The 22108-nt window shown below is 40.1% G+C and overlaps 1 protein-coding gene across 2 annotated transcripts; it reads left to right on the forward strand.

Moving 5' to 3' along the window:
• Nucleotides 1–3308: 3308 nt before the first annotated feature.
• LOC124170002 lies at nt 3309–14522 on the forward strand. Of its 2 annotated transcripts, none has more exons than XM_046548688.1 (3): nt 3309–3430; nt 9169–10166; nt 13617–14522. In XM_046548688.1, exons 2-3 carry the CDS (start codon nt 9174–9176, stop codon nt 13623–13625), a joined length of 1002 nt encoding a protein of 333 aa, XP_046404644.1. In that variant the 5' UTR covers nt 3309–3430; nt 9169–9173; the 3' UTR covers nt 13626–14522. The 2 variants fall into 2 exon arrangements, with proteins under 2 accessions (XP_046404644.1, XP_046404645.1); XM_046548689.1 differs by having other exon boundaries at nt 13620–14522.
• Nucleotides 14523–22108: the final 7586 nt, after the last annotated feature.

Consider the following 22108-nt stretch of genomic DNA (forward strand, 5'->3'; position numbering starts at 1 on the left):
GCGCTTGAAATTTTTCATTCTCCATTTAATCGCGAAAAGTATATATCGTCATTTAAATATCTGAGAGCGTGAAATACGGACTTCAGGAGTAATATTTTTCGATTTAGGCAATAACAAATATTAGGAAACCATCGTATTATTGCATGAGGCACAGAGCTCAGGGAAACATCTCTTCATTATCACCTATTGACATTGCCTAAGGCATGGTATGGTACCGTATTTGGAGTAGGCGACCGACAGATGAGGTCATTTGCGCCATGAGGGAAGGGGTAGGTAAGGAAGGGTGGAGAGAAACCCGGCGTCGTCATTAACGTGCTATTAACGAAAGGCACGTTAGGGACCACGGCTTAACGTCCCATCAGATGGACGAAGTGTTGCGCTTGAAATGTCCTCCACGCAACATTCAAGCAGGGGTCGGGCAATCTGTAAATTCTCTGTCACTGCCGGGATTTGAACCCGGGCCCACCGGGTGGGAAGCCAACACGCTAACCACCACAGCAACCCGATCCCGAAATTGCGTAAGGTCGGAAAGTTTCGTTCGTTTGATAAGGTATTAATAATCCTCACTCAAGCTCATCGTTACCTGGTAGCAGTCATCGTATCGGCGCTCATAGCAAGGCCGGTAAAAGCCTTTCACCGACCTTGCTCATGGCCTCGCACCAAAGTGGCCTCACACGGCTACAGCCGGAACCAGAATGATGTCACACGGGCTTTCCCCAGCATTCTAACTAAGCCATCGCCTTTTCGCGCGCATTAAAATTGTTACTTTTCATTTATTCACGAAAAATAGACATCGTTATTGAAAAATCTAAAAGTGTGATATGCGTACTCCAGGATTAATAATCTTTCGATTTAGGCAATAAAAAATTATAGGAAACCACCCTATTTACCGATTTTATAAGATAACACAGCAGGGAACATTGGGAAATAGTACAGAGAGAGTCTATTAAGAGTCAGTGGCGGATACATAGCGAGGATTTGAGGGGGCATACCCCCCCTTGCGGGGCTGCCCGCGTTGCCGAACAATGCAGAACCACAATTTTAACTATTTCATTTCATAAGATAGCTTTGTATTGCATATGCGTATAATCAGTTTAAATGAAGCCATCTATAACTTTCCATGTAACTTGATTATTTTTCATTCCAATAATAGTATAGTTAGTTCAGTAGTTCAAAATATTTTGAGCCCCCCTTGAGTTTTTTTCTGTATACCCTACTGGCAGGAGTGCAACTTAAAAAACTAAAAAAATTAAAATGATTTTTATCATAGATATTTCAAATTGTAGCAATCTGATCTTCCTAAATTGTTCATCTCTTGTTTCACCAACCTACTCATTAGGATAACTTGAGAAAGTTTGGACACCGTGAAAAAGTAAAAATATTAAATTCAGAATTATATGCATTTAGTTTTTTTGCTGTTTAAATAACCATGATTAACCGCAATTGCTTTATTGACCGTAAAAAAATGTGTTTAAGTCTAAGTCTGTGGCAAAAACTTGGCCCATTTACGGGGCAAGTTAACGCAACACTAGACCGACGCTTGACTGACTCTCAAAATCGTGAAGAAAAGCCCATATAGTAAGCAGCATTCGTGTAAAATGACTTTAGGCGCGCCAGTATAGTTCTCTGTTTGGATAAAATGCACTGCGTGAACGCGCCACGGTGTGCCCTACACATTCAGGTTTAAATTCTTGCGTCAAGCTCCTTCTGATAAACAAGTGTTTTGATATCAGACGCAAGATAAAGCGGATGAAGCGAAATAAATACAGCGAAGCAGTGACACTGCGAGGGGAGGTTTGGGGGCAGTGGGGAGCCAGGGGGAATCGTGGAGGTGCCCCCCTGAAATATAAAAACACGATTATTGTCCTTCATAAAAGATAACGAAATATTAAAAACTCAGGAATTTACAAAAAGTTTTTTTAACGAATTAAATTTTTTCGATTATGGAAAGAGTTAAAATTAGTTTAAAACCCATTACTTGGTGTCCGGTTTCTCAAAAATTCCCCCCCCCCTCTGGTTTTGAACAACCCCCGAACGAAATTCCTTGCTACGCCACTGTTTTGGGGGTAAACCCCCCCCCCCCCCCCAGAGCTCAGAGATTTTTTTATTGATAGCATTTTTTTAATCACCAAACGCGTTCCGTTGCATAGTATAGGTTCGTGAAGGTTACAAAGCATCATGAAAACGGAGCCAACCTTTCGCTGCAAATGTGCCGTGGTTAGCCATGCCACGGCTAGGCTAAATCAATTAGTGTTTTAAAAACACAAATACATGGTTGATGACTTAGTCTTAATTTGTTACATAGTCAAAAGATTTAAAAGGATATAGAGTACGAGCTGTTTTATCCTGATTTACTCAGTTTGAGGTCATCCACATCTTCGTTATAGATCGTCAAAATTGTTCACTCAATCAACCATTTGTGATTTTTGTGTCGATGAATCGTCTTCATGAGCACTTTGTTGTTGAGCTCACCTTGCGATGAAACGAATTTGCCAAAAAATTCCGAGGAAATGAAATCAAACTGCTTCATTATAGTCGATCGGAAGATAGACAGAGATTTGTTTACGTACACGGTAATCAAGTGTCTACTCGAGATGGCCTTACAATTAGCTCAAATTAAAATTTTAAAACATGTTTTCAATATTTGTAACATTTTTAACCATTAAAATGTCATATTGTTATGAAGCTCAGTCTTCAAATTGAAAACAAACAATTTAATTAGTAGTTTTTAACGACTAAACTGCTGTTGTAGTGTTGCCCACTCCTAATGTAATATTGGTAATATCTCTATGATCAAAGTATTTTTTTTTCTTTACTTTTACCATTTTTTAAATTTTCATTCTTTTATCCGAGGCAAAGACGAATAAAAAAAGTAACATCGGTAAATTAATCAGTAAAGCAGTTCCCGAGTTAATAAAAAAACGATTTTCAACTTCCTTTTTAATATATGTGTATACAAATTTTGCTTTAACGTATGAAAATGCAAGAAAAAGCATTGCAAAGTTATGAATTTAATACATCTCATCATAATGCACATAAATGTTGGTTAATTCCCGTAATTATACCATATTTCCCCGGGAAATAGGATTAATTTGTCCATCAGCGACTCGAGTGGAGACTTATGTAAACCCATTTAAATGCGCGGTGGGTGACGAAACATGAAGGCAATTTGCGGTTCCTCTTTCGTCATATTCGTGCTTCTGACCAGACAGCCAGAGTCCCCTGGAGTGCTGATACGGCACTACACAGTGGCGCGGCATTTTGGCGCTTGGAACACATCGTGAAACATCGTCATTCGAGAGGCGGACGTGGAGAGAGAACGGAGTCGAAAGTTTTCGTGTTCGGAGTGGAGATAAAGTGCGAATGCGCTTGCTTTTATTCCCTGAGGAGCCAGGATAAGAGGATCGGCATTGTTTTGGCGTGAATTTCGGTGAGTGTTTCATTGCTTCTATTTTTCGTATTCACTTAAAAACATTGAGACAGTTCTGCATCACTCCCCTCGTTTCTTGAATGTCTTTCTTCATTAATTCCCTATAGTAGCACCGAAACGATTATGTCTAGATTTAATACGTATCATATTATACACTGTAAACATATTATACCTGTAGAAAATACATGCTCACGTCCTCTACCACGCAGATAATATCTAGATATTATACATATTGCATCTGCTGTCATAGTATGGGTTTTATATAGATTAAATACGCAATACACGCCGTAAATCTGTATATTATGCATATCGAATGATCCCTGATTACACCATAAGGATATTATTTGTATATTATAAAGATTCTGGTACACGTCAAGGAGTATGGATCATCAGACTTGTATAAAATATGTATAGTGTAATGTATCTCGAAATCTTAGAAATATACTGATATAATTCTTTCGGTGCTACTAGTGTTACGCGATCCCTGCCGGTTATCAGTGCGTGATTGACTGTTTTGCGTGTTTAGATTTAATTATTGTTCAGTGAAAATTGTGTAGTGAGTTGATAATGTGTGTCGAATTAATTTCGAAATGAACTGTATTCAGATTCCATCAGTGTTGTTCTTCAAAAAATGAAATCGTAAATGATAATGCAACTTTGGAGAGAAAGGGTTCGTCTAAAAACTTAGGGCGGAAATCTATGAGAAGTTGAAAAAGTTCAGTAAAAGCATTGTGGCTGACGCGATATCCCTATTAACTTGCCTAATCGTAAACATTGCGACGGCAATTCTGTGTTAATAACAGGCGAGGAAGGTGGCGTGGGTTATTACTTAGACTCCTAATTAAACCCACTGTAAGTGAACGATACCAAGAAAATGCAGCAATTCCATAAAATTGCTCAAATTTCCATATTCTTGGGAATTAAAAGGCGACCTCGTGGCAACAATTTTCAAAAATCAACTGTTGCATAAATGTGGAAGGAAGAGGATTATATCACTCGATAGAGGACATATTTTTCGTTTTAAAGTTTCCTTTTTTATTCAACTTTACATTTCGGAGGTGGGGAAAATACCCCTGTTGTCAACGACGAGAGTTAGTGATTTTTATTAAGGAAACGACAGTTGCTAGGTATTTATTTATCCGGAATAATAAATAAGATCATACATTTTGGCATTGAAATTGGTTTTCTTGTTTTTCAAACTATTCTCCTAGATTAATTATGCATAAATGAGGACCAATTCTAATCATTGACAGCATTAACAGCTTCCTCTGGCGTCTAAAATCGTTACCAAAGTCGCTTATTCTTCACGGGCGGAAGAAATCAGTGACTGTTTTGCCGGATGTCCAATATCAATTCCATGTGTTGCCATCGATTAAATATTCAGTTATTTTGGTTGATGCGTGATAGGTCCCATTGTCATGGTGAAGGATGATCCTACTTCGATGTAAGTTGTTTTTTATATATACTTACATGAATTACGAGAAAAAATTGTTTTGCGCAATCCAGAATTGATCGTTCTTCAATTCACTAGAGGTAGTCAAGCCATATTCCAGTTCAGTGGCGTTACTATAGAAATATACTTGGGGGGATCTGGAGCCCCCCAGACAATGGGGGTCCGAGAAAATTTAAAAAAATAATGCATGCGTGGATATGAATTATATATCATTTTGGTACTTCACATTTAACTTTACGTACATGCAGTTGTTAAATAAGCCAATAGTTTTATAAATGTTATAAAAAATAATAAAAATAAAAATATAATAAAAAAATAATATAATTTTTTTCCTCTGAGGCTTTGGGGGGGATCTAAACCCCTCGTCCCCCTCCCATAGGTATGCCACTAGGTCAATTTATCTAAAAAAGCCATAAGAATGAAAGGAAAATGTTTTTAAATTCACTTTTTAGCCGTATTTTAAGATTTCATTTGGCTTAGATAAAATTAAATATGAGTGTAAGTGCAGGTAAACGACTAGTTTACCATCATCATCAGTATTATATTATCATCAGTATTTCGCCGGTGATTGTCATTGGATTTTTATCATCATATTCGATACTTATTCTAATGTATAAACTCTGTTTCTGTTAGCGGCTTCACTGGTGTGGATGTCTTTGAAAACATACCTTATTGCCGTATTTTTAGATTTCCGTTGGCTATAATAAAATTAAATATGAGTTTAAGTGCAGGTAAATGATTAGTTTACTATCGTAAAACTTAATTTTCAGCTTTTAGCTGGTTGTAGGACGTAATCGTGGCGATTATTAATAACATTTCCCTGTGAAAAGAAGTTTGAGTCATAAAATCGCCTCTTGAGTAATAAAACCACCAATTTATTTTGCTGGGTACTCGTAATGAAAATGACGTTCCCAACTCCAACCATGAACTTTCTTACACCACTCCGAGAGATATTTCTTTCCGAAACCTTTGTTTACTGTTTCCTGCACCCCTATGCTTTCAGAGTTCCAAACTCCCCTCCACTTGCATCCCTCCCCTCCCACTAGCATTTCCCTCCCCCCCCCCTCTGTTTCCATGAGCTGGAGTGCGTCGTAAGAAAACGCGGCCCACGAAACGCAGTCTCAGGCAAAGCAGGGGGGTGTTAGTCTCAGGAAAGGCAGGGGGGTGTTTCAGAGTACATAACTCGAGCCATTACTAATAATGGACATTATTCAACCTAATTTAATCGCTGTATTTCCTTCCAGCGTAAATCCACTTTCACGGAAAATTTGTAAGGCGTTTACGGCATATCATGAAGGCCATAACATCATTAATGGTGGTCAATATTCATATTTAATTGAGATACTGAATGAAAATATGACAATTTGGTTAAACAATTGAGCAAGTAAACCATATGTTGTTGGAAAAAATGATGGATTTCGCGACTACCTGTTGTTTAGTTATTACGAACAATCAACTATGCTCTCACAAGAATGAAAGAACAAACTCGTTCAAAATTTTCCTTCATTCCCGTTATTTGCTCAAAACGACAGGATATTGCATTTTAAAAACAACAGACGAATAACTCTAAAATAATTTAATCCGGCAACGACGTCAATTATGTGACAAAGTATCAATTAGCTCTTATTTATGCCCGTATATACCTTTCGCCTCCCTTGTGAAGTGTCAAACCTTGGAGGAGGTTATTTTCGCTGCTCAATTGTCTCTTGAAAATAGTGACGTTTTCTCGTTTCCTGTTCATGATGACTGATGACAAAAGCGGAACAATTTGCGGTGGTATGTGTGAAACGCACGGAAGACGAGCGTAGGATAGGTTCCCGATCGACTCGGAATGAATCCGTTTCCGACGCCGCCAATCCTATGAGACTCTGAAACACCCCAATTTGTTTTAATGGGTACTCTTAATGTAATGGCACTCCCAACTCTAATCATGAACTATAATATAAAATGGCATTCCCAATTGCAACCATGAACTTTCTTATGGCACTCCGAGAGATATTTCTTTCCGAAACCTTTGTTTACTGTTTCCTGCACCCCTATGCTTTGAGAGTCCCAAACTCCCCTCCACTTGCATCCCTCCCCTCCCACTAGCATTTCCCACCCCACCCTCTGTTTCCCTGAGCTGGAGTACGTCGTAAGAAAACACGGCACACGAAACGCAGTCGCAGGCGAGGCACAAGTCCCTTCACCCACCTCTTACCCCTCCGCACCTCTCTTTATCCTTCACCCCCCACTTCGTCAACCAGGCTGAACCCATCCCACTCTCAATCACCCCACCCTAGAAACGGGAGAAATTACGCCACAATCCATTAATCGTATCCAATGATCATCGCTTCCCAAATCATCGGTGAAGTTTACCGGCCGTTTTACACGGGGCACGGAATTGCGCAGGTTAGAGCTGCATTAATGTCTAAAATGGCGTGGAACTGCGCGAATGCACGAACGAAATTGGAACGGGGGGCTATTTTGCCGTCTCGCGTCCACGCATGAAGTGACCTTGATCGAGGCTCTGAGTGCAGATAGGAAGTAGGATGCTAGCTGATAGCTGAGTACCTTGCTGGCTGGTAGCGCTTGGCTTAAAAAAGGTTTATTAATACCTTATCAAACGAAGAAAACTTTCCGACCTTAGCCAGTTTTAATAGGTGATTATTAAGACATGTTTCCCTGAGCTCTGTGCCTCATGCATGCATTGGTAACCTCAGACGATGTACAACTTCTATCCTCTCGTGTAGAAACTAGGTCCCTGTGACGTCACGTGGAGTGGAATCGCATGGGCGCCAATCTGGCCTTTTTCGAATGAGGATAAAATTTGACCCTTGCCATTCGTCAAAACCGGTATTTCAAAAACCAAATAATTTGTGTATTATGAACACACTAATGGTGGGTAACGAATCGCAATCAATGCCTTTTGTTTTCCTTTGATGAATGAAACTACCCTATTATTTTGATTCCAACTTTTTCTCACTTGTTTCTTCGGAAGGGCCATGGTCCGAAGACGGATAAAAATAAAACTTATAAAAATGAAACCTGTTTTCGAAAAAAAAAATTCCGCACCCAACCACTCAGTTGCGAGTATATTGAGTATCTCCAGAAATAACCATTGGAAACGGGAACGTTTAAAAAATACGTCACTGAGGGAGAAACTCCGCTGCCTGCCGCTTGATTTTGCCCTAGGGTTTCAGATGACTGACTCACATTGAAAACCAAGGCCACTCAGTTCCCCTTGGACTTGCGACGGGGGAAGATGAGAAGTTCGTGTAAGAGACGCACCCTAGTTTTCCTATTCCATTTCTGGGAAAAAAAGGTGCGTCTCATACATGAGCTTCATAGGATAGAAGCTGCAATCGCCCGTTCTCGAATGAGGTGCCGATAGAGCTGAGTTTAACATGGCAATGAATACAACTGTACCACTCACTCGCGTTGCTCATGGCGACAGTGGAGCCGAAATATTGACCCTTCAATATTTCTTGTTTTAAGAGTTGTTTTAAAATTTTGTTTAAAATTTTAATTTTGCTTTTAGTTTTGATCTTTGTGGGAACTATTATTAGTATTTTTCATGTACCTCGTGAACCATTTTTAAACGTCCATATTTCGCTGATGAAAACGGAAATTTCTATTAGAAATGCGTATGTATTTCACTTGTATTCACAAATATATAATAATCACATAAATATGGCCACCATCTTCAAAACTCTTTCTCAATTTTACCCGTACATGATTTATAGTTAAACTTTCAAGATAAAAACTTTAACACTATATTTGGTGCGTTCATTGCACATGATAAGAGAATGAAAAACATCAAGGTCCAAGAGAGAGTCCTTTTGCAGTGTGTTGATGCAATTTCAGTGATTTACATAAAAAACTCATAATGTAATCTAACATTGTGATTATATTTTTTTCCAGGAGATTTTTATTTTTTTTGATTACTTGGTTTTTTTGTATGGTCGTGGATTTAATGTGTGTTTATTATTTGGTAGTAAATCTGAGTCGCCTTCTAACCATCAATCGAAATACACATTGCTCGTTTGATTGCAAATGCATTTCTGAGTTTGCATTTGTGAATCAAGGTTGCCTTGTACCCTACCACCATTTTGTTAATCGAATTCAACCCGCTTATTTTCCAACATCCCTCCGCCCTGAGATCCTTAAAAGCCGACTCACTATACATATGTACGTAATTTAACTCATTGATACCATTGTTGTCGGCTGTCAAAACAATAGTGGTGCATTATTTCCTGAGCAGCCCTCATACTCAATGTATTTCTTTTTTTATTTCTCGGTGCAGTTGAAATGGCTGACGGAAAGAGGAAAACCTTCAAGAGGAAATCCGAGCCAGAGGAAGGAAGGAGAGATTCATCGGATGAATTGTGCCACTACCAATCCAGCGATTTCGCTACTTTGCACAGAGAGATCACTTCAAGAGATATTCTGCTCCAAAAACTGGAGGAGAGTGTTACCAGATTATCTGAGGATATCGCTCCTCTGAAGGATTATGTGACGGCAAAGATGCAGGAAGAGGCGCACATTGCAAGGCCTCAATCTTCAGACTCGCCTGAAGGTGGCACTCCTCAGGACGGAGACCAGGAAACTGAAGAAGAGAGAAATAATAGAGCTTTAAATAGATGTGTAGACGTGATGATGAGTCTCACGGAAATACGTGAGAATAACGAGGAGAAAACAAAGAAAGTCAGAGGTTTTTACGAGAAAATATACAATGCCTCCCCCTTGACCTCTCTTATGTTAACAATCCTGGAGAGAAATCGTGGAGTGAAAGTACAAATCGATTGTGATTCCCCCGATATCTCTAACTTAGTGAAACGATTGGTCAGCCTGGATGGTGAAAAATATAATGGAAGGGTATTAACGCATTTTGTTGACTTAAATGGCTGCAGGGTTTTCTTGGGAGGTGTGACTGGGTATCCTTACCCTGAAGTTCGCCTGGCTCAGAGATTGGCACAGATGGTGATATACGTACTCTTCAAAAACCGAGGGTTTCCTTATGATTGTGATGATGATCTGCATGAGAAAGTGTACGAGAAAATTGTGCAGGAAGCATTACAGAAGAAGAGGACCTCAGGGGTGTACATGGATGACTTGATAAAAAATGCCTTGAGTATGACATCATCTTTAGGAAGAGAAGTATCGTTGATTTCGGTCGTCCCGGGAATGTTGGTCGAGTACGGTTCGCAGGAAGGAATGTCGAAACTGCTGGAGCAGGTGCCTTTGCTCACGTTCTTCTTCATGCAACATGTGATTCCGAAAATGAGGAGCATAGTCAATGAGGTAAGAGACTAAGTTGGTGTTATGTATGTGCGCTTAGTGTTTATTGATGTTCATTTGTTAATATATGAATACCAGCCTGTCCAGCAGGAGTAAGTAGGGGCAGTGGGTAACGAACTTCCGGGCTCGCGGGAAGCAGCCCTGGCTTAAGTGTACTACTGTGTGAGGTTGGAAATAAATCCTGTGCCATCTCATGAATTAAGTATCATTCAACCCGCAGATGTAACAGTTGGTAAACATTTAATCAGAATTAAGGAATTTTTATGAAAAATCCACTTAACAGATATACTAATTGCAGTCGACTCTTGACTGCAACAGATGTTGATCAGGCAATGGCATATGAAGCATGGATCCCATAAAGCTATAAAACTAATTTCCATCAAATGAAATACTAATTTATGATAACAAATCACTTTTTATTGTTCTGTATCTAATTTCTTGAAACGAGAACATAATATTTTCTACACTCAAAAATAGTTTATGTTGATATTCTCAAGTTTTTAGTAACAAAATGATAAAATTTATTGCACAGCCCACTGGTTAATTAATATTAAGGACGTGTTTCAATGCTTAGCATCATCATCAGGTGAAATATGAATAACAAGTGAGTAGCACCACAGAAGCAATGCTGCTTTATATCGATTGTTGAGAGGAGTGTGGGGAGCAGATGAAAGGGGTGGTTGGGGTGAAAGTAGGTGGTCAGAGTAAGAACTGTTAAATGGCAAAGCTGAAACTGTAGATATTGATGTATAATTGTTAATTTATTTTGCTGAATTCTATTCTATAAGTCATACTAACTAGAATACCCTAAGTCCTTAATATATTTGATATATTCTTAGGTAAGGTTTTCATGTTGACATGAAAGATACATATTCATGAAGATTATCTTTCATCCAATAATAACCAAAGTTTTTAATATATTTTGCATTCCAAGGATAGATTTTCATGTCTACAATATAAAGATTAAGGTGTGCCTGAGGGTTATCCCATTTCTCCCGTGATATTTATTATCCTCTCCTGGGGCCCAATGGGGCCTAATTCATGGGACCCAATTGTAAGATTAATATTCAAAAGAGGTAACTGCTACTTTTAGGTAAAATGCCTGCTATACTCCCCATGTTGCCATCTATTTTGGAAATTCAGTATGTTACCTCTCCCCAGATTATACATTAGGGCTGCAACTTTTTGTGCAAATAAGAATATTTCCCATCATGCAACCAATGACGATTATCGCTGTTATTGTACTAGGAGTGCTACAAGCCTCTACCAAACATTAATAAGAACTATAAACTCGAGACATGCCCCATGGTACATGGGCCCATTGTTAACACATTGACCTCCACGCAAGTCATACTGACCGGCTTCCGAGCGACTGTTTCAAAGTGGATTTCTGAAGCCACGAGTGACCGGGATCTCTTGCTAACGTATGGGCCATGACCGTGACGTCCGAATGTAAATATGTATTTTAAAGTAAAGTACAAAAATAAATTTAATGTTTTATGATCTGGGAATAGTTAATGGAATGAAAAACATCAATGTCGTCAGAGGACATATCTACTAAAAACATCATGGCGGTAAACATGTTAATTAATAATGCGTCCACCAGGAAATTAAGGGAATATAGACTATGTCCCTCTTTAAGTGCAACCTTTGTGAATTTCTTGTGAAACACTTAAGTCAGTGGACAAGTTTCTTCAAACGTAACCTTTTTTTTTCTTTGTTTCACTGTTGCCTTGGTTTCACGGATACGTATTCACAGCTAGTGTCAGCACGCAAGTCACTTCTGAGATGGCGAATCGGAATGGAATGAAGATGCGGAAAAGCGCAATAAAAGTGTTCCTAGAGATCCTTCAAATGAATTTCAAGTTTGAATTCTATTTTTATATAAATTATATCTTGTCAATTACCAAATTATCAACAGTGAATAGCCAAGGAACAAAGTATTCGACTAGGGAGAGAACAGGCATGAAACAGACAAGGTGTTCAAATTTTCATTCTGCCAACAGTCGCCTGCCATTTGTCACTGGGACAGCAAACAGGGATATCTAACAGCCTAATAAACGGGTAGCAAACTGACAGCGTACAGTCCCCCACCTGATCACTGGCTGTGGTCCAACAAGTAAGGAACGGACAATGCCGCTTGCTTAGCAGGGAGAGAACTGACAAGTAACACTCTTCTCGCAGACAAGGAGAAGGCGTTCTAATTTGCAGTGTACAAATAGTCAGTCGGCTGACTCAAGGGCGTACCCAGGATCAAAACTGGGGGGGAGGGGACAAGCCATGGTTGTTCAAGTTGTAGGTAAGATTAAAGCATGGAAAAGGCAAATGAAATCAAAATTTCAAGGAAACTGTAACAGTTCTTCAATAGTTTTTAAAATTATTTGCCTGAAAAATTATTATTTTCCTTAAAGACTTTTGCGATTTTTGCTTCAAGGGAGGGGGGCAGCTGCCCACTCCTGCCCCTCGCTGGCAACACTCATGGCCTGACTGTTGTCACTTTGACACGGAACAGGGAACCAATAGCCTACTGAACAGACAACGAACAGGCATTATTGTTACAGAAATTGACAGGGCAAGAAGGTATTGGTAGTATACATCGCATCTACAGTAGATTCCGTTTAATGGGTCCACCGCTTAATTGGGGCAGATCTTGAAGAACAGAACCCAGTAGAGGAATATCCTAGAGTATTCTCCGCTTAATTGGGACAGCATGCCACTTTATTGGGCCATGAGTCGGCCACATAGACTCTATACTCGCGACAAAATTTAAATTTTTTGTTTTCAGAATACTATTTTTTTATATTTCGCAGCCAGAGAGCAGGCCCGGACGTAAAACACAAAGAGGCGATCGCTCTTGACTAGTTTGCGGGTCAAGGCGGATGATTTTTTCTCTGTGGATCTTTGGCACGATTGTGCATTGCGAGTGACTCCCGCTAAAAGTTATTACCGCGGCTAGTCCTGGTGTACTTCAAACCATTCACAATGGTTGGATCTTACATGAAGGTTTGCACATTAGGCTGGTTAAATTTCTTTAATGATGTTTTTACGAAAACTTATCATTTAAATTATTCGTTAAAATACGGATATCTCAGACTCAGTTTTCCCACTCACAGCTACTATTAGTGGGCCCTGGATTTTGCTAACGATAGGTGATTTCATGAGAGATAGCACCTTTGTCGCTGCGTTGAGTATCACAGGGTCTGTCGCATTTGTTAACTTTTTTGTTAACGTTCAGCCTGTGATTTTTATGGGATACATATTTCTGCTTAAAATGGCATGTGCGAATTTGACAAATGAACCTTGAAAAAACGGTGAATTTTATAATGAAATAGGAGGAAGAACCTTGACTGATAACATTAATAATAATATTAATACTAATTATTGCATTTTATTTTATTAATTAATGAGGGCCAAACAATTTTGTTACATATCTGTTTTGTTTCCTTGCTTCAACAGGTATGAAGAATGTGCCTTCAACAAAACGTCGGAGATGAGTGCCTTGAAGTTATTGTTCTTAAGTTCCTGAAATTCATTGTCTCGAAGATGAGATTCGTGTTTTATTCCGCGTCAGTCATTTTGGTGAACCGGGAGTTGAACAGTGGCTGGCCACATGTATCAATGCTTTCGCAATTGTTACCTAATCGGTGCTTGAGTTAAAGCCTTTACATATCCTGCAAAGATGGATATTATTGTTTTAATTTCATTATTATTTCTATTGTAACATGCCATTTTAATTTTTTAATGCCTTTATCATAAATCGCACAACTGCTTAGATGCAATGTTTGTGCAATAATATCTGCATTCTGAAATTATAATCATTTTTTCATTACTTCAGGTGTTACACTGATAAAAAGAACATTTATTCTCCTTAGTAACACCTGTATATTGTATTTATCCTAACCTATAATGGCAGAAAAAAAAGATTGGGAATTTAATTTTTTTAAAGAACGTAGTACATTCAGAGTTTTTTTGGTACTAATTGTTAATTCTCCTATTTTATGAAAGTGTTTTACATTCTCTGGTAATGAGATCCAATGTCTAGGTACTTTATCTTGAAAATGACACATAGAAATTATAATTAGTTAGATTGTGGAACACCTTAAAAAATACCATATTTTTGTAATTGAATACATTAACAATGCCTTGGTTTCTTTCTATAGCCTTGATTTACCTATTTTGTCTTATAGCCATATATTTTTCCTATTTCTGTCTTTCATACCTGAGAATAAAGACACGATGTTGATTGGCTAATGGATGTATTTTTTTATAACCATTAATGAATGTTCTACTATTATTTAAACCATTATGTTTTTGAAAATGATTTTGTAATTTGATTCTAATAAAAGAAGAGATATATTCGTACTTATTCTTGCATAAATACACATGGATTCTCTCCAAGGAAAATCATAGTTGGTGAGTGGCAGATATAGATAAGTGTTTCTTGGCGGAATCTACCATTGGAATACATTTTACATGCTGCGAGTAGCATGAGAATATTTTAAACCTCTCTCTACGAAGCTCTTTTTTGGGGTGGAGTGACCGTGGAATTTTCGTCCATCAGATTTGGAATCCAGATCAACACTTTCACTAGCCGCTACACTAGAAACTCTCTAACCCTATCATAGCACGAATCTACGGTCAAATTATTCCATTACCAGTTTTTTTTAAACATGATATTGCTTTTGATTTTCAACAATTTACTCTTCTAAAAGAATTACTAATATTTTCATAAACATTGTGGAATTTTAAACGGATATATAATATATATACATATATATATAAATGCCATGATAGGCCACAAAAACACAGAGACAAATAAAAGAGGACTCACACGTTAGTTTCTTTCAAATTTTCGACCTCTTAGGGTCTTCGTCGGGAGGGAGGCAAGAAGAGACTGAGGAGAAGGACAGAGGATGCCTAAAGGCTGAGGAGATTAGGATAAGATAGGGGAAGGGAGAGGATGGGGAATGGGGGGTGGGAAAGAGGAGAAGGCTATGGAGATCAGTGGGCCCTGTTAAGGCCAGGCGGGTTGAATGCTTGGTGTAGCCAAATGGAAGACAATTCAAGAGTTTTTAATTCTAGCGGTGAGGCGGAGGGTGGGAGAGAGGCAAGTATTCCTATGTGAAAGCAGTCATCAAATTCTAAATTATGGGAAAAGGCGTGGGTAGGGACAGGAAGCGAAGCAGATTGGGAAGTGGGTTTGCAAGAAGCTCGATGGTTGTTAATCCGTAGGTTGAGTGAGGTGGTGGTTAAACCAATGTAGAAGGCGGGGCAGGAATTACATAAAAGGATATAAATTACATTACTGGTTGTACAGGTGGGGGATGGAGTGGAAGGAAGCGGAAAAGTGAGAAATTTGTTAGGAAGTGGCTGGGTAATGAGGATAGCACACGTTTTGCACCGGGGTCGTTGGCAAGGGATAGGTAAAGAGCTAGTACGGGTGGTGAACCTTGAGAGTGGTTTAGTCGTTTTGAGAATGGAAGATAGATTTGGCGGCCGACGGGAGGATAAGGATGGACAGCTAGAGAAGATTTTTCCAGTAGTGACATTGTTAGAAAGAATCGGAAAGAGGCTTTTGATGATTCTGTTCAAAGCCTGCACGCCCGGGAAGTAAGTGGTGGAAAGGGAGAGATGTGTGGTTTGTTTCTTGGTATGAATTTTGGGTTTGTAAGTATTGTGTAGGATTTTCTTACGCAGAAGGTTCTCAGGATATCCTCTACGAAGAAGGGAGTGGTGAAGATTATTAAGAAAAATGTCCAAGGATTCGGGATTATTGTAAATTCTGTGGCCTCTTACTGAGAGAGAGTAAGGAAGGGATTGTTTAGTGTGTGAGGGGTGACAGCTGTTGAAGTGAAGATATTGTTGTTTGTTAGTAGGTTTAATGTGGACTGAAGTGATGAAACTTTTATTTTCTAGGGAAATGGTAACATCGAGAAATCTTATTCGGGAGGGGGAATGGTTAGAGGTAAAAGATAGTTCGGAGAATTCATTGAGTGCTGAAATGAAAGAGCTCAGTGAGTCTTCTCCATGAGGCCAGAGAAGGAAGATATCATCTATATAGCGAAGCCAAAGTGACTGTTGAAGTGGGTAGGATGATAGGAAGGATTCTTCAAGGAGACCAAGAAATAAATTTGCGTATGAAGGGCTGAATCTGCTTCCCATGGCGCAACCTTTGATCTGCAAATAATGTTTATCGTTGAAGGAGAAGGCGTTTTTAGTGAGGATTAGGTGAGAGAGATCGACTAAAAAGTCAGTGCTGGGTATCTGAGGTGTAGGTCGATTGTCAAGAAAGTGTCGAAGGGAGGCAAGGCCTTCTACATGAGGTATAGAGGTGTATAGTGAGGTCACGTCGATAGTGACCATAATGATGTCTTTATCAACCGGGAGAGAGGTGGAATGGAGGCGATTGAGGAAGTGGTACGTATCTTTAATGTAGGAAGGAAGGGAGTGTACAAGAGGCTGAAGATAATAGTCAACAAAGGAAGAGATTCGTTCTGTGGGGGAATTTAAAGAGGAGACGATTGGGCGACCAGGATTGTTGGCCTTGTGAATTTTCGGTAGAATGTAGAAGTGAGGGGTTCGCGGATGGGGTGGAGATAATAAGGAAATGTCACCACTAGAAAGGCCCTCTCTTGGTGCTTTCCTTTTTAAAAAGGATTGGATGTTTCGGTGAAAGGCAGGGTTGAGATCATGCGAGGTAGGTGTGTAGGAAGAGGTGTCAGAGAGTTGTCTTTGGGCTTCGGTTAGATAGTCGGTGGAGTTGAGCACAACAATAGTAGATCCTTTGTCTGAGGAAGTAACGACAATATCAGAATTTTTTCTCAGATTGCTCAGTGCTCTTTTTTCGGTAGTGGAGAGGTTTGTTGGAGGATGAAGAGAGTTAAGAAAAGCGGGGTCCGAAACTTTGGAAAGAAGGAGATTGGTGAATATTTCTACAGGGTGATTGGCGGGAAGAGGTTTCGGTTCGTGAGGCGAAGGAGGTTTGAATTTAGCTAGAGAGGGATGAGAGCTAGGAGTTTGAACAGCGGCCGGAGCCGTTGGAGAGGACTGAGCATCCCAGAAGAATTTCCATTTCAACTGTCGGCAAAACTTGATAGTGTCGCTTACGAGCATCACAGGATCGACTTTGGGTGTGGGTGAGAAAGATAATCCCTTATCTAGCACGGATATTTAGTCTGGAGTGAGGGAGTATGAAGATAAGTTGACCACCGTATGCTCCGGAGACTGATTATCTCCAGAAGGGGGAGAGGAGGAGTGGGGGGGAGGAGATAAAATGCGCTGCGGGATCCTCTGTGGAGGAGGCCGGGAGGCTGGGGCAGGAGGGGGAGCAGGGAGGTTGAGAAGAAGTGCAAGGTCGGGTTTATAGAGGTGTAGAGGTGGGCTGGCAGATGGGGGATTTGCAGTGATTAGTGGTAAAGATAGTCCGTTTTGAAAAAAAGGAATGGCAGAGGGAAGACAGTTTCTTCAGGGCTTTTTGACGCCTCATAGTGAGGGAATCATGAGCAGAAGTAAGAATTTTGTGGATAATTGAGAGTGATTGTGGGCTGCAGAGATTGATTATATTAATTAGAGATTCAATGTAAGATGTGTATTGAGAAACCAGGGTTTTGTATTGGAAAAGGACACAGTAGCACATGTTGAATGATAGTTGGAATTTAAGAGAATGGAAGAAGGAGTGAAGACTAGGAGGTAGCCCTGATAGGGGTAGCCTAATGGTGAGTCCATTGGGCACAATGCCTAAGGAAAGACAGGAGGATAAAAATTCAACGTGACAAGTATATTGAGCAAGTTTAAGTGAGTACTTTCTAATGTTGCGGATCCAAATGGCTACATGATCAAGGGCAGGCATGTCGGGGAAGTTGGGTCAGAACAGGGCAAAAGGTGAGAAAAAGGAAATATTAGAATGGAGAAACAGTGGTGAAAGGAGGGATAGGACGACGAACAGTTGCTAGCAGCTGAAGACTCAGGAACTGGATGGTAATCACTGAAGTCCCGAATTACGTTATTTTAAATGCTAAAATTTTGTTTAAAAATCACTCACGTGCAGAATAAAACGAAGAATTCATTTCAAAGTCCTGGGGTTCATGAACCCCCAAACCCTGTTACAATAATATTTTGACAAATTTGATTTGTGTTAAGATTTTTTTGGCAGCTCTTTATACCACTTCCTATTTTATGTTATATTAATCCTTTAAAAAATAGGGGAGGGGGTGAACAGTGTATTCATCCCTTAAAAACTGTTCCATTAGCTGCAATATCATATGTCGTACAAAAAATGACGAAAATGGTTATTTTTAATGTTTTTTAAATTATTTTCAATTGTCACCCCTTAAATATTTTCAACCCCTGTGAAGTTTGTCTCTCTCTTGACCCTATAGTCTGTTCACTTTATGTCTGCGGGTGAGCTTTCGTGAGATTCCGGACACCCTCGGATGGCTTCGCTGATAGGGGAGGGGTAGTACCGAGAGAGAGAGAGGAGGAGTGAATATAACATTGCCAAATGTACATAGCCGCCCTACTTTGTCAATGAAAACGTATGAGTCATGGGCGGTCACAGGTATTTTGGCCCCGGCGCCGAGACAATATACCGACTCATTTAGTAGGCATTGGGGATAATCCTTTCACAGAAGCCCATGACATTGTCAGCTACTGCACTGAATGAGGCACCGTTGGTGGATGGCATTTTTAGTCACATACAAGGAGAATGCGTGAGGTATGGCAACACAGCTCAACGAGCAGATTCACGATGTTCACTCGGTGGAGTTCTGAGAGCGACTGACTGAGGCCACGCCCACTGTTTGCTGATTGGCAAAGGTAAAGTCACATGCCGAGAAACTTTCCCTCCCCTCATCTCCACTTGCTTTGGCCACACCAGCTCACCCGCAGAGATATAATGAACAGAGTATAATAGCCTTAAAACATAGTTTTTTCAATCAGAAGCAGATAACATTAGTAAAAGTCCCTTGAAAAGCGATAAGTTCAGATAAGGGGAGGTTTTCCCCAATTTATGGGCTGCGTAAAAATGGAGGGTGATAGAAAAAAACGGAGGTCATTTTCGGATTCAGCGACCCAAAATTAGCCAGAAACCCCCGAAATTGTAGCCAGGCATTTTTTGAACTATTTTTTTGCAGAACAGTGTATTTTTTTAATGTTAAAAAAAACAATAGCCTTGGATACTTGATAAATTTTCTCATTTCTCCATTACATCTGGTTAAGGAACTACAAATTACTGATACTTACAATGAATAGCAACAGGTTTTTAGGTATAGTTATTATGTTGGGGTGGAAAATATATTACTTAACAGAATTGTTCTTAATCTTCATGGAAAAATTTTCTTATCGACTCCAGAATTTTAACCTGCTAACTACAGAAAAATTGCTTACATAATCCTTCCTTTGCATTTAAATTTTTTTTCCTGAAACTGAAGCCAAAAAATTATGGGGGAGTTTACTAGGGGGGGGGGATTGTATTCCAAGAAATACGGTACATCACGGTGGTACGCATGTCAGCTGAACTCTTTTGTGTTGAGTCGCAGAATCAGAATGCCTTGTAAAACAGAGCACGATTCACGACCAACTATTGAGGAAAGCATGTGAGGGTGGCAGTGAAACAATTCTTCAACCGCTGGATCAGAGAATTTTCTGGCAAATTGTGAAATGAACACCTTATACGAGTGGACGGTAGGGTTAAGGTAAGCAAGGTTTAAGAAACAATGTTAGACCTCCCGCTGATGAAGCTCAAATAGGGTGGTTTTCACTTTTATTTATTTAAGTGCCTAAAGGGAAATGTTATTACTCGTGGAGCAGTGGCGCAGCGAGGGGGTTTGTGGGGCATAAAACGCCCCCCCCCCCCCCCAGAGCTCACTGAAATTTTAAAGTTAAATCTATTTTATTTAATTGGATTAATATTGCTTATAGAATAATGCGAGGATTTATAAAGACATTAAAGATTATTGTGGCATTTTTTAGTGTTCCCCCCCCCAGAAATTCCTCCACACTTCCTCTGAACTTATTCGCAGAACTTCTCCCGCTAAGGACTTTTTGCTCTAAGGTTTTTCGCGCAAAGGATTTTCGCGCTAAGGCTTTTTCGACCAAAGGATCGGAGACCTCTAGTCTCGGAAACTCCTGCCTCTGGAAAGTCCTGTCTCTGGAAACAGCCCCCGAAACAGCACCAAACCCAGCCTACCTGCAATGCAAGACTGCGGAGGAATACTTACTCCTTGGCAAGCAAGGGGAAATCGGTGCTAAGTCCATAGTATTGCACTTTGGAGTGAGAAGTTTTACCACAGTCCAATCACAACTCTCTCTCCCTCCAACACCTCACCCCACTATGTCTTTCCCCTGCATGTGTTCCAATGAATATCCCTCTGATTCGACTGATGTCTCCAACCCAGGGATGATTTTTTGCGGAGCAGCCGGTCAACAGGGGCAGTGACGCAGTGGATAGAACATCGGCCTGACTACCCCTCCTCTCCTTGGGAAAACCCCTCCCCTCAATCCTGTCTCATCGCGCGATAGACAAGCCCTCTTCTGCTTGGGCGCTGGTGGTGAATGGATGGCTAGTGGGACATTGGCCGATTTTAGAAAAATTATACTGCTGGTATTTAGTTGGTAATGTTTCCTATGGGATCATTAGTTATCATCATTGTTTTTTGAAATACTTCTTATTTTGAATACTCTACTTGGAATAGATATAGAACGAAAATACTCGTAAATTATTTTTGGCAATTTTTTTCTTGTGAGCTGATTTCTTGTTTGTGGAGTCTTTTCCCTGATCCAGCTTGTGACTGACTGTTGGAGTTTTCCCTATGTCTGGGCTTACGCGAACAATCAACCAGATTTAACGACGTAACGCCACAACTCCTGGAGCAGTGGCGCAGTGAGGGGGTTTTGTGGGGGATAAAACACCCCACCCCCCAGAGCTCACTGAAATTTTAAAGTTGAATCTATTTTCCTTAATTGGATCAATATTGCTATTAGAATAGTGCGAGGATTTATAAAATATTCCTCAGATGACCGTAAAAATCACCATTTTTAACCATTTATCTTAATTTTTTCCGGCGAAAGGCCTCCGCAACTCACGCTTACCCTGGCGGGCATGCAATACCCCCAAGCACCCCATAGTATTAGTTGCGCCTGAAATCCCCCCCTAGCCTTAATGCCTAGCTGTGCCCATGTCCTGGAGTATGTACTTTACACTTTTAGATTTTTAAATTATGACATCTATTTTTTGCGATTAAATGAAAAATGAAAATTTTCAAGTGCAAGAAAATGTGATGTATGAACGCTGGGAAAAGCATGAGTGACGTGTGTGGCCACCTTGGTGCGAGGATATGAGTGCCACTACGATGCAGGTAGCAGAGTACCCCGCTAGTAGGTAGCGCTTGGCTTAAATAAGGATTATTAATACCTTATTAAACGAAGAAAATTTTCCGACCATGGACAATCTTAATGGGTGATTATTAAGAGATGTTTCCCTGAGCTCTGTGCCTCATGCATGCATTGGTATAATCTCAGACGACTTAAAACTCCTATCTACTCATATAGAAACTAGGTCCCTGTCACTTGGAGTGGCATCGCATAGCCGCCAATCTGGCCTATTTCAACTCAAGTAAAAATTTCTCCCTTGAAACAGAGCTGATTTTGGGCTGAAACTCCACTGAGTGTGTGAAAACTGCCTTGAAACAGCCTTGTAACTCCACTGCCTTGTCCTCAACAAGAAAAAGGGCACTCAACTGAAACTCTGATGCCATTCTCCCTTGCAAGTCCATTGCATTTGAACTGCTTCTCCCTTGCTGCATGTGTGCCACACTGATACTGAACTGGACAATAGCCTCAGGCCAGGCCGAATTTGTGACTCCACTGCATCTCTCTTGCCGAATGTCTTTACTGCCCTGCCACAGAGCTGCTGCAGCATTTGGGTATCCCCTCTCCCTCATGAATTT

The sequence above is a fragment of the Ischnura elegans genome, chromosome 13 (genome assembly GCF_921293095.1).
Source record: "Ischnura elegans chromosome 13, ioIscEleg1.1, whole genome shotgun sequence".
Lineage (NCBI taxonomy): Eukaryota > Metazoa > Arthropoda > Insecta > Odonata > Coenagrionidae > Ischnura > Ischnura elegans.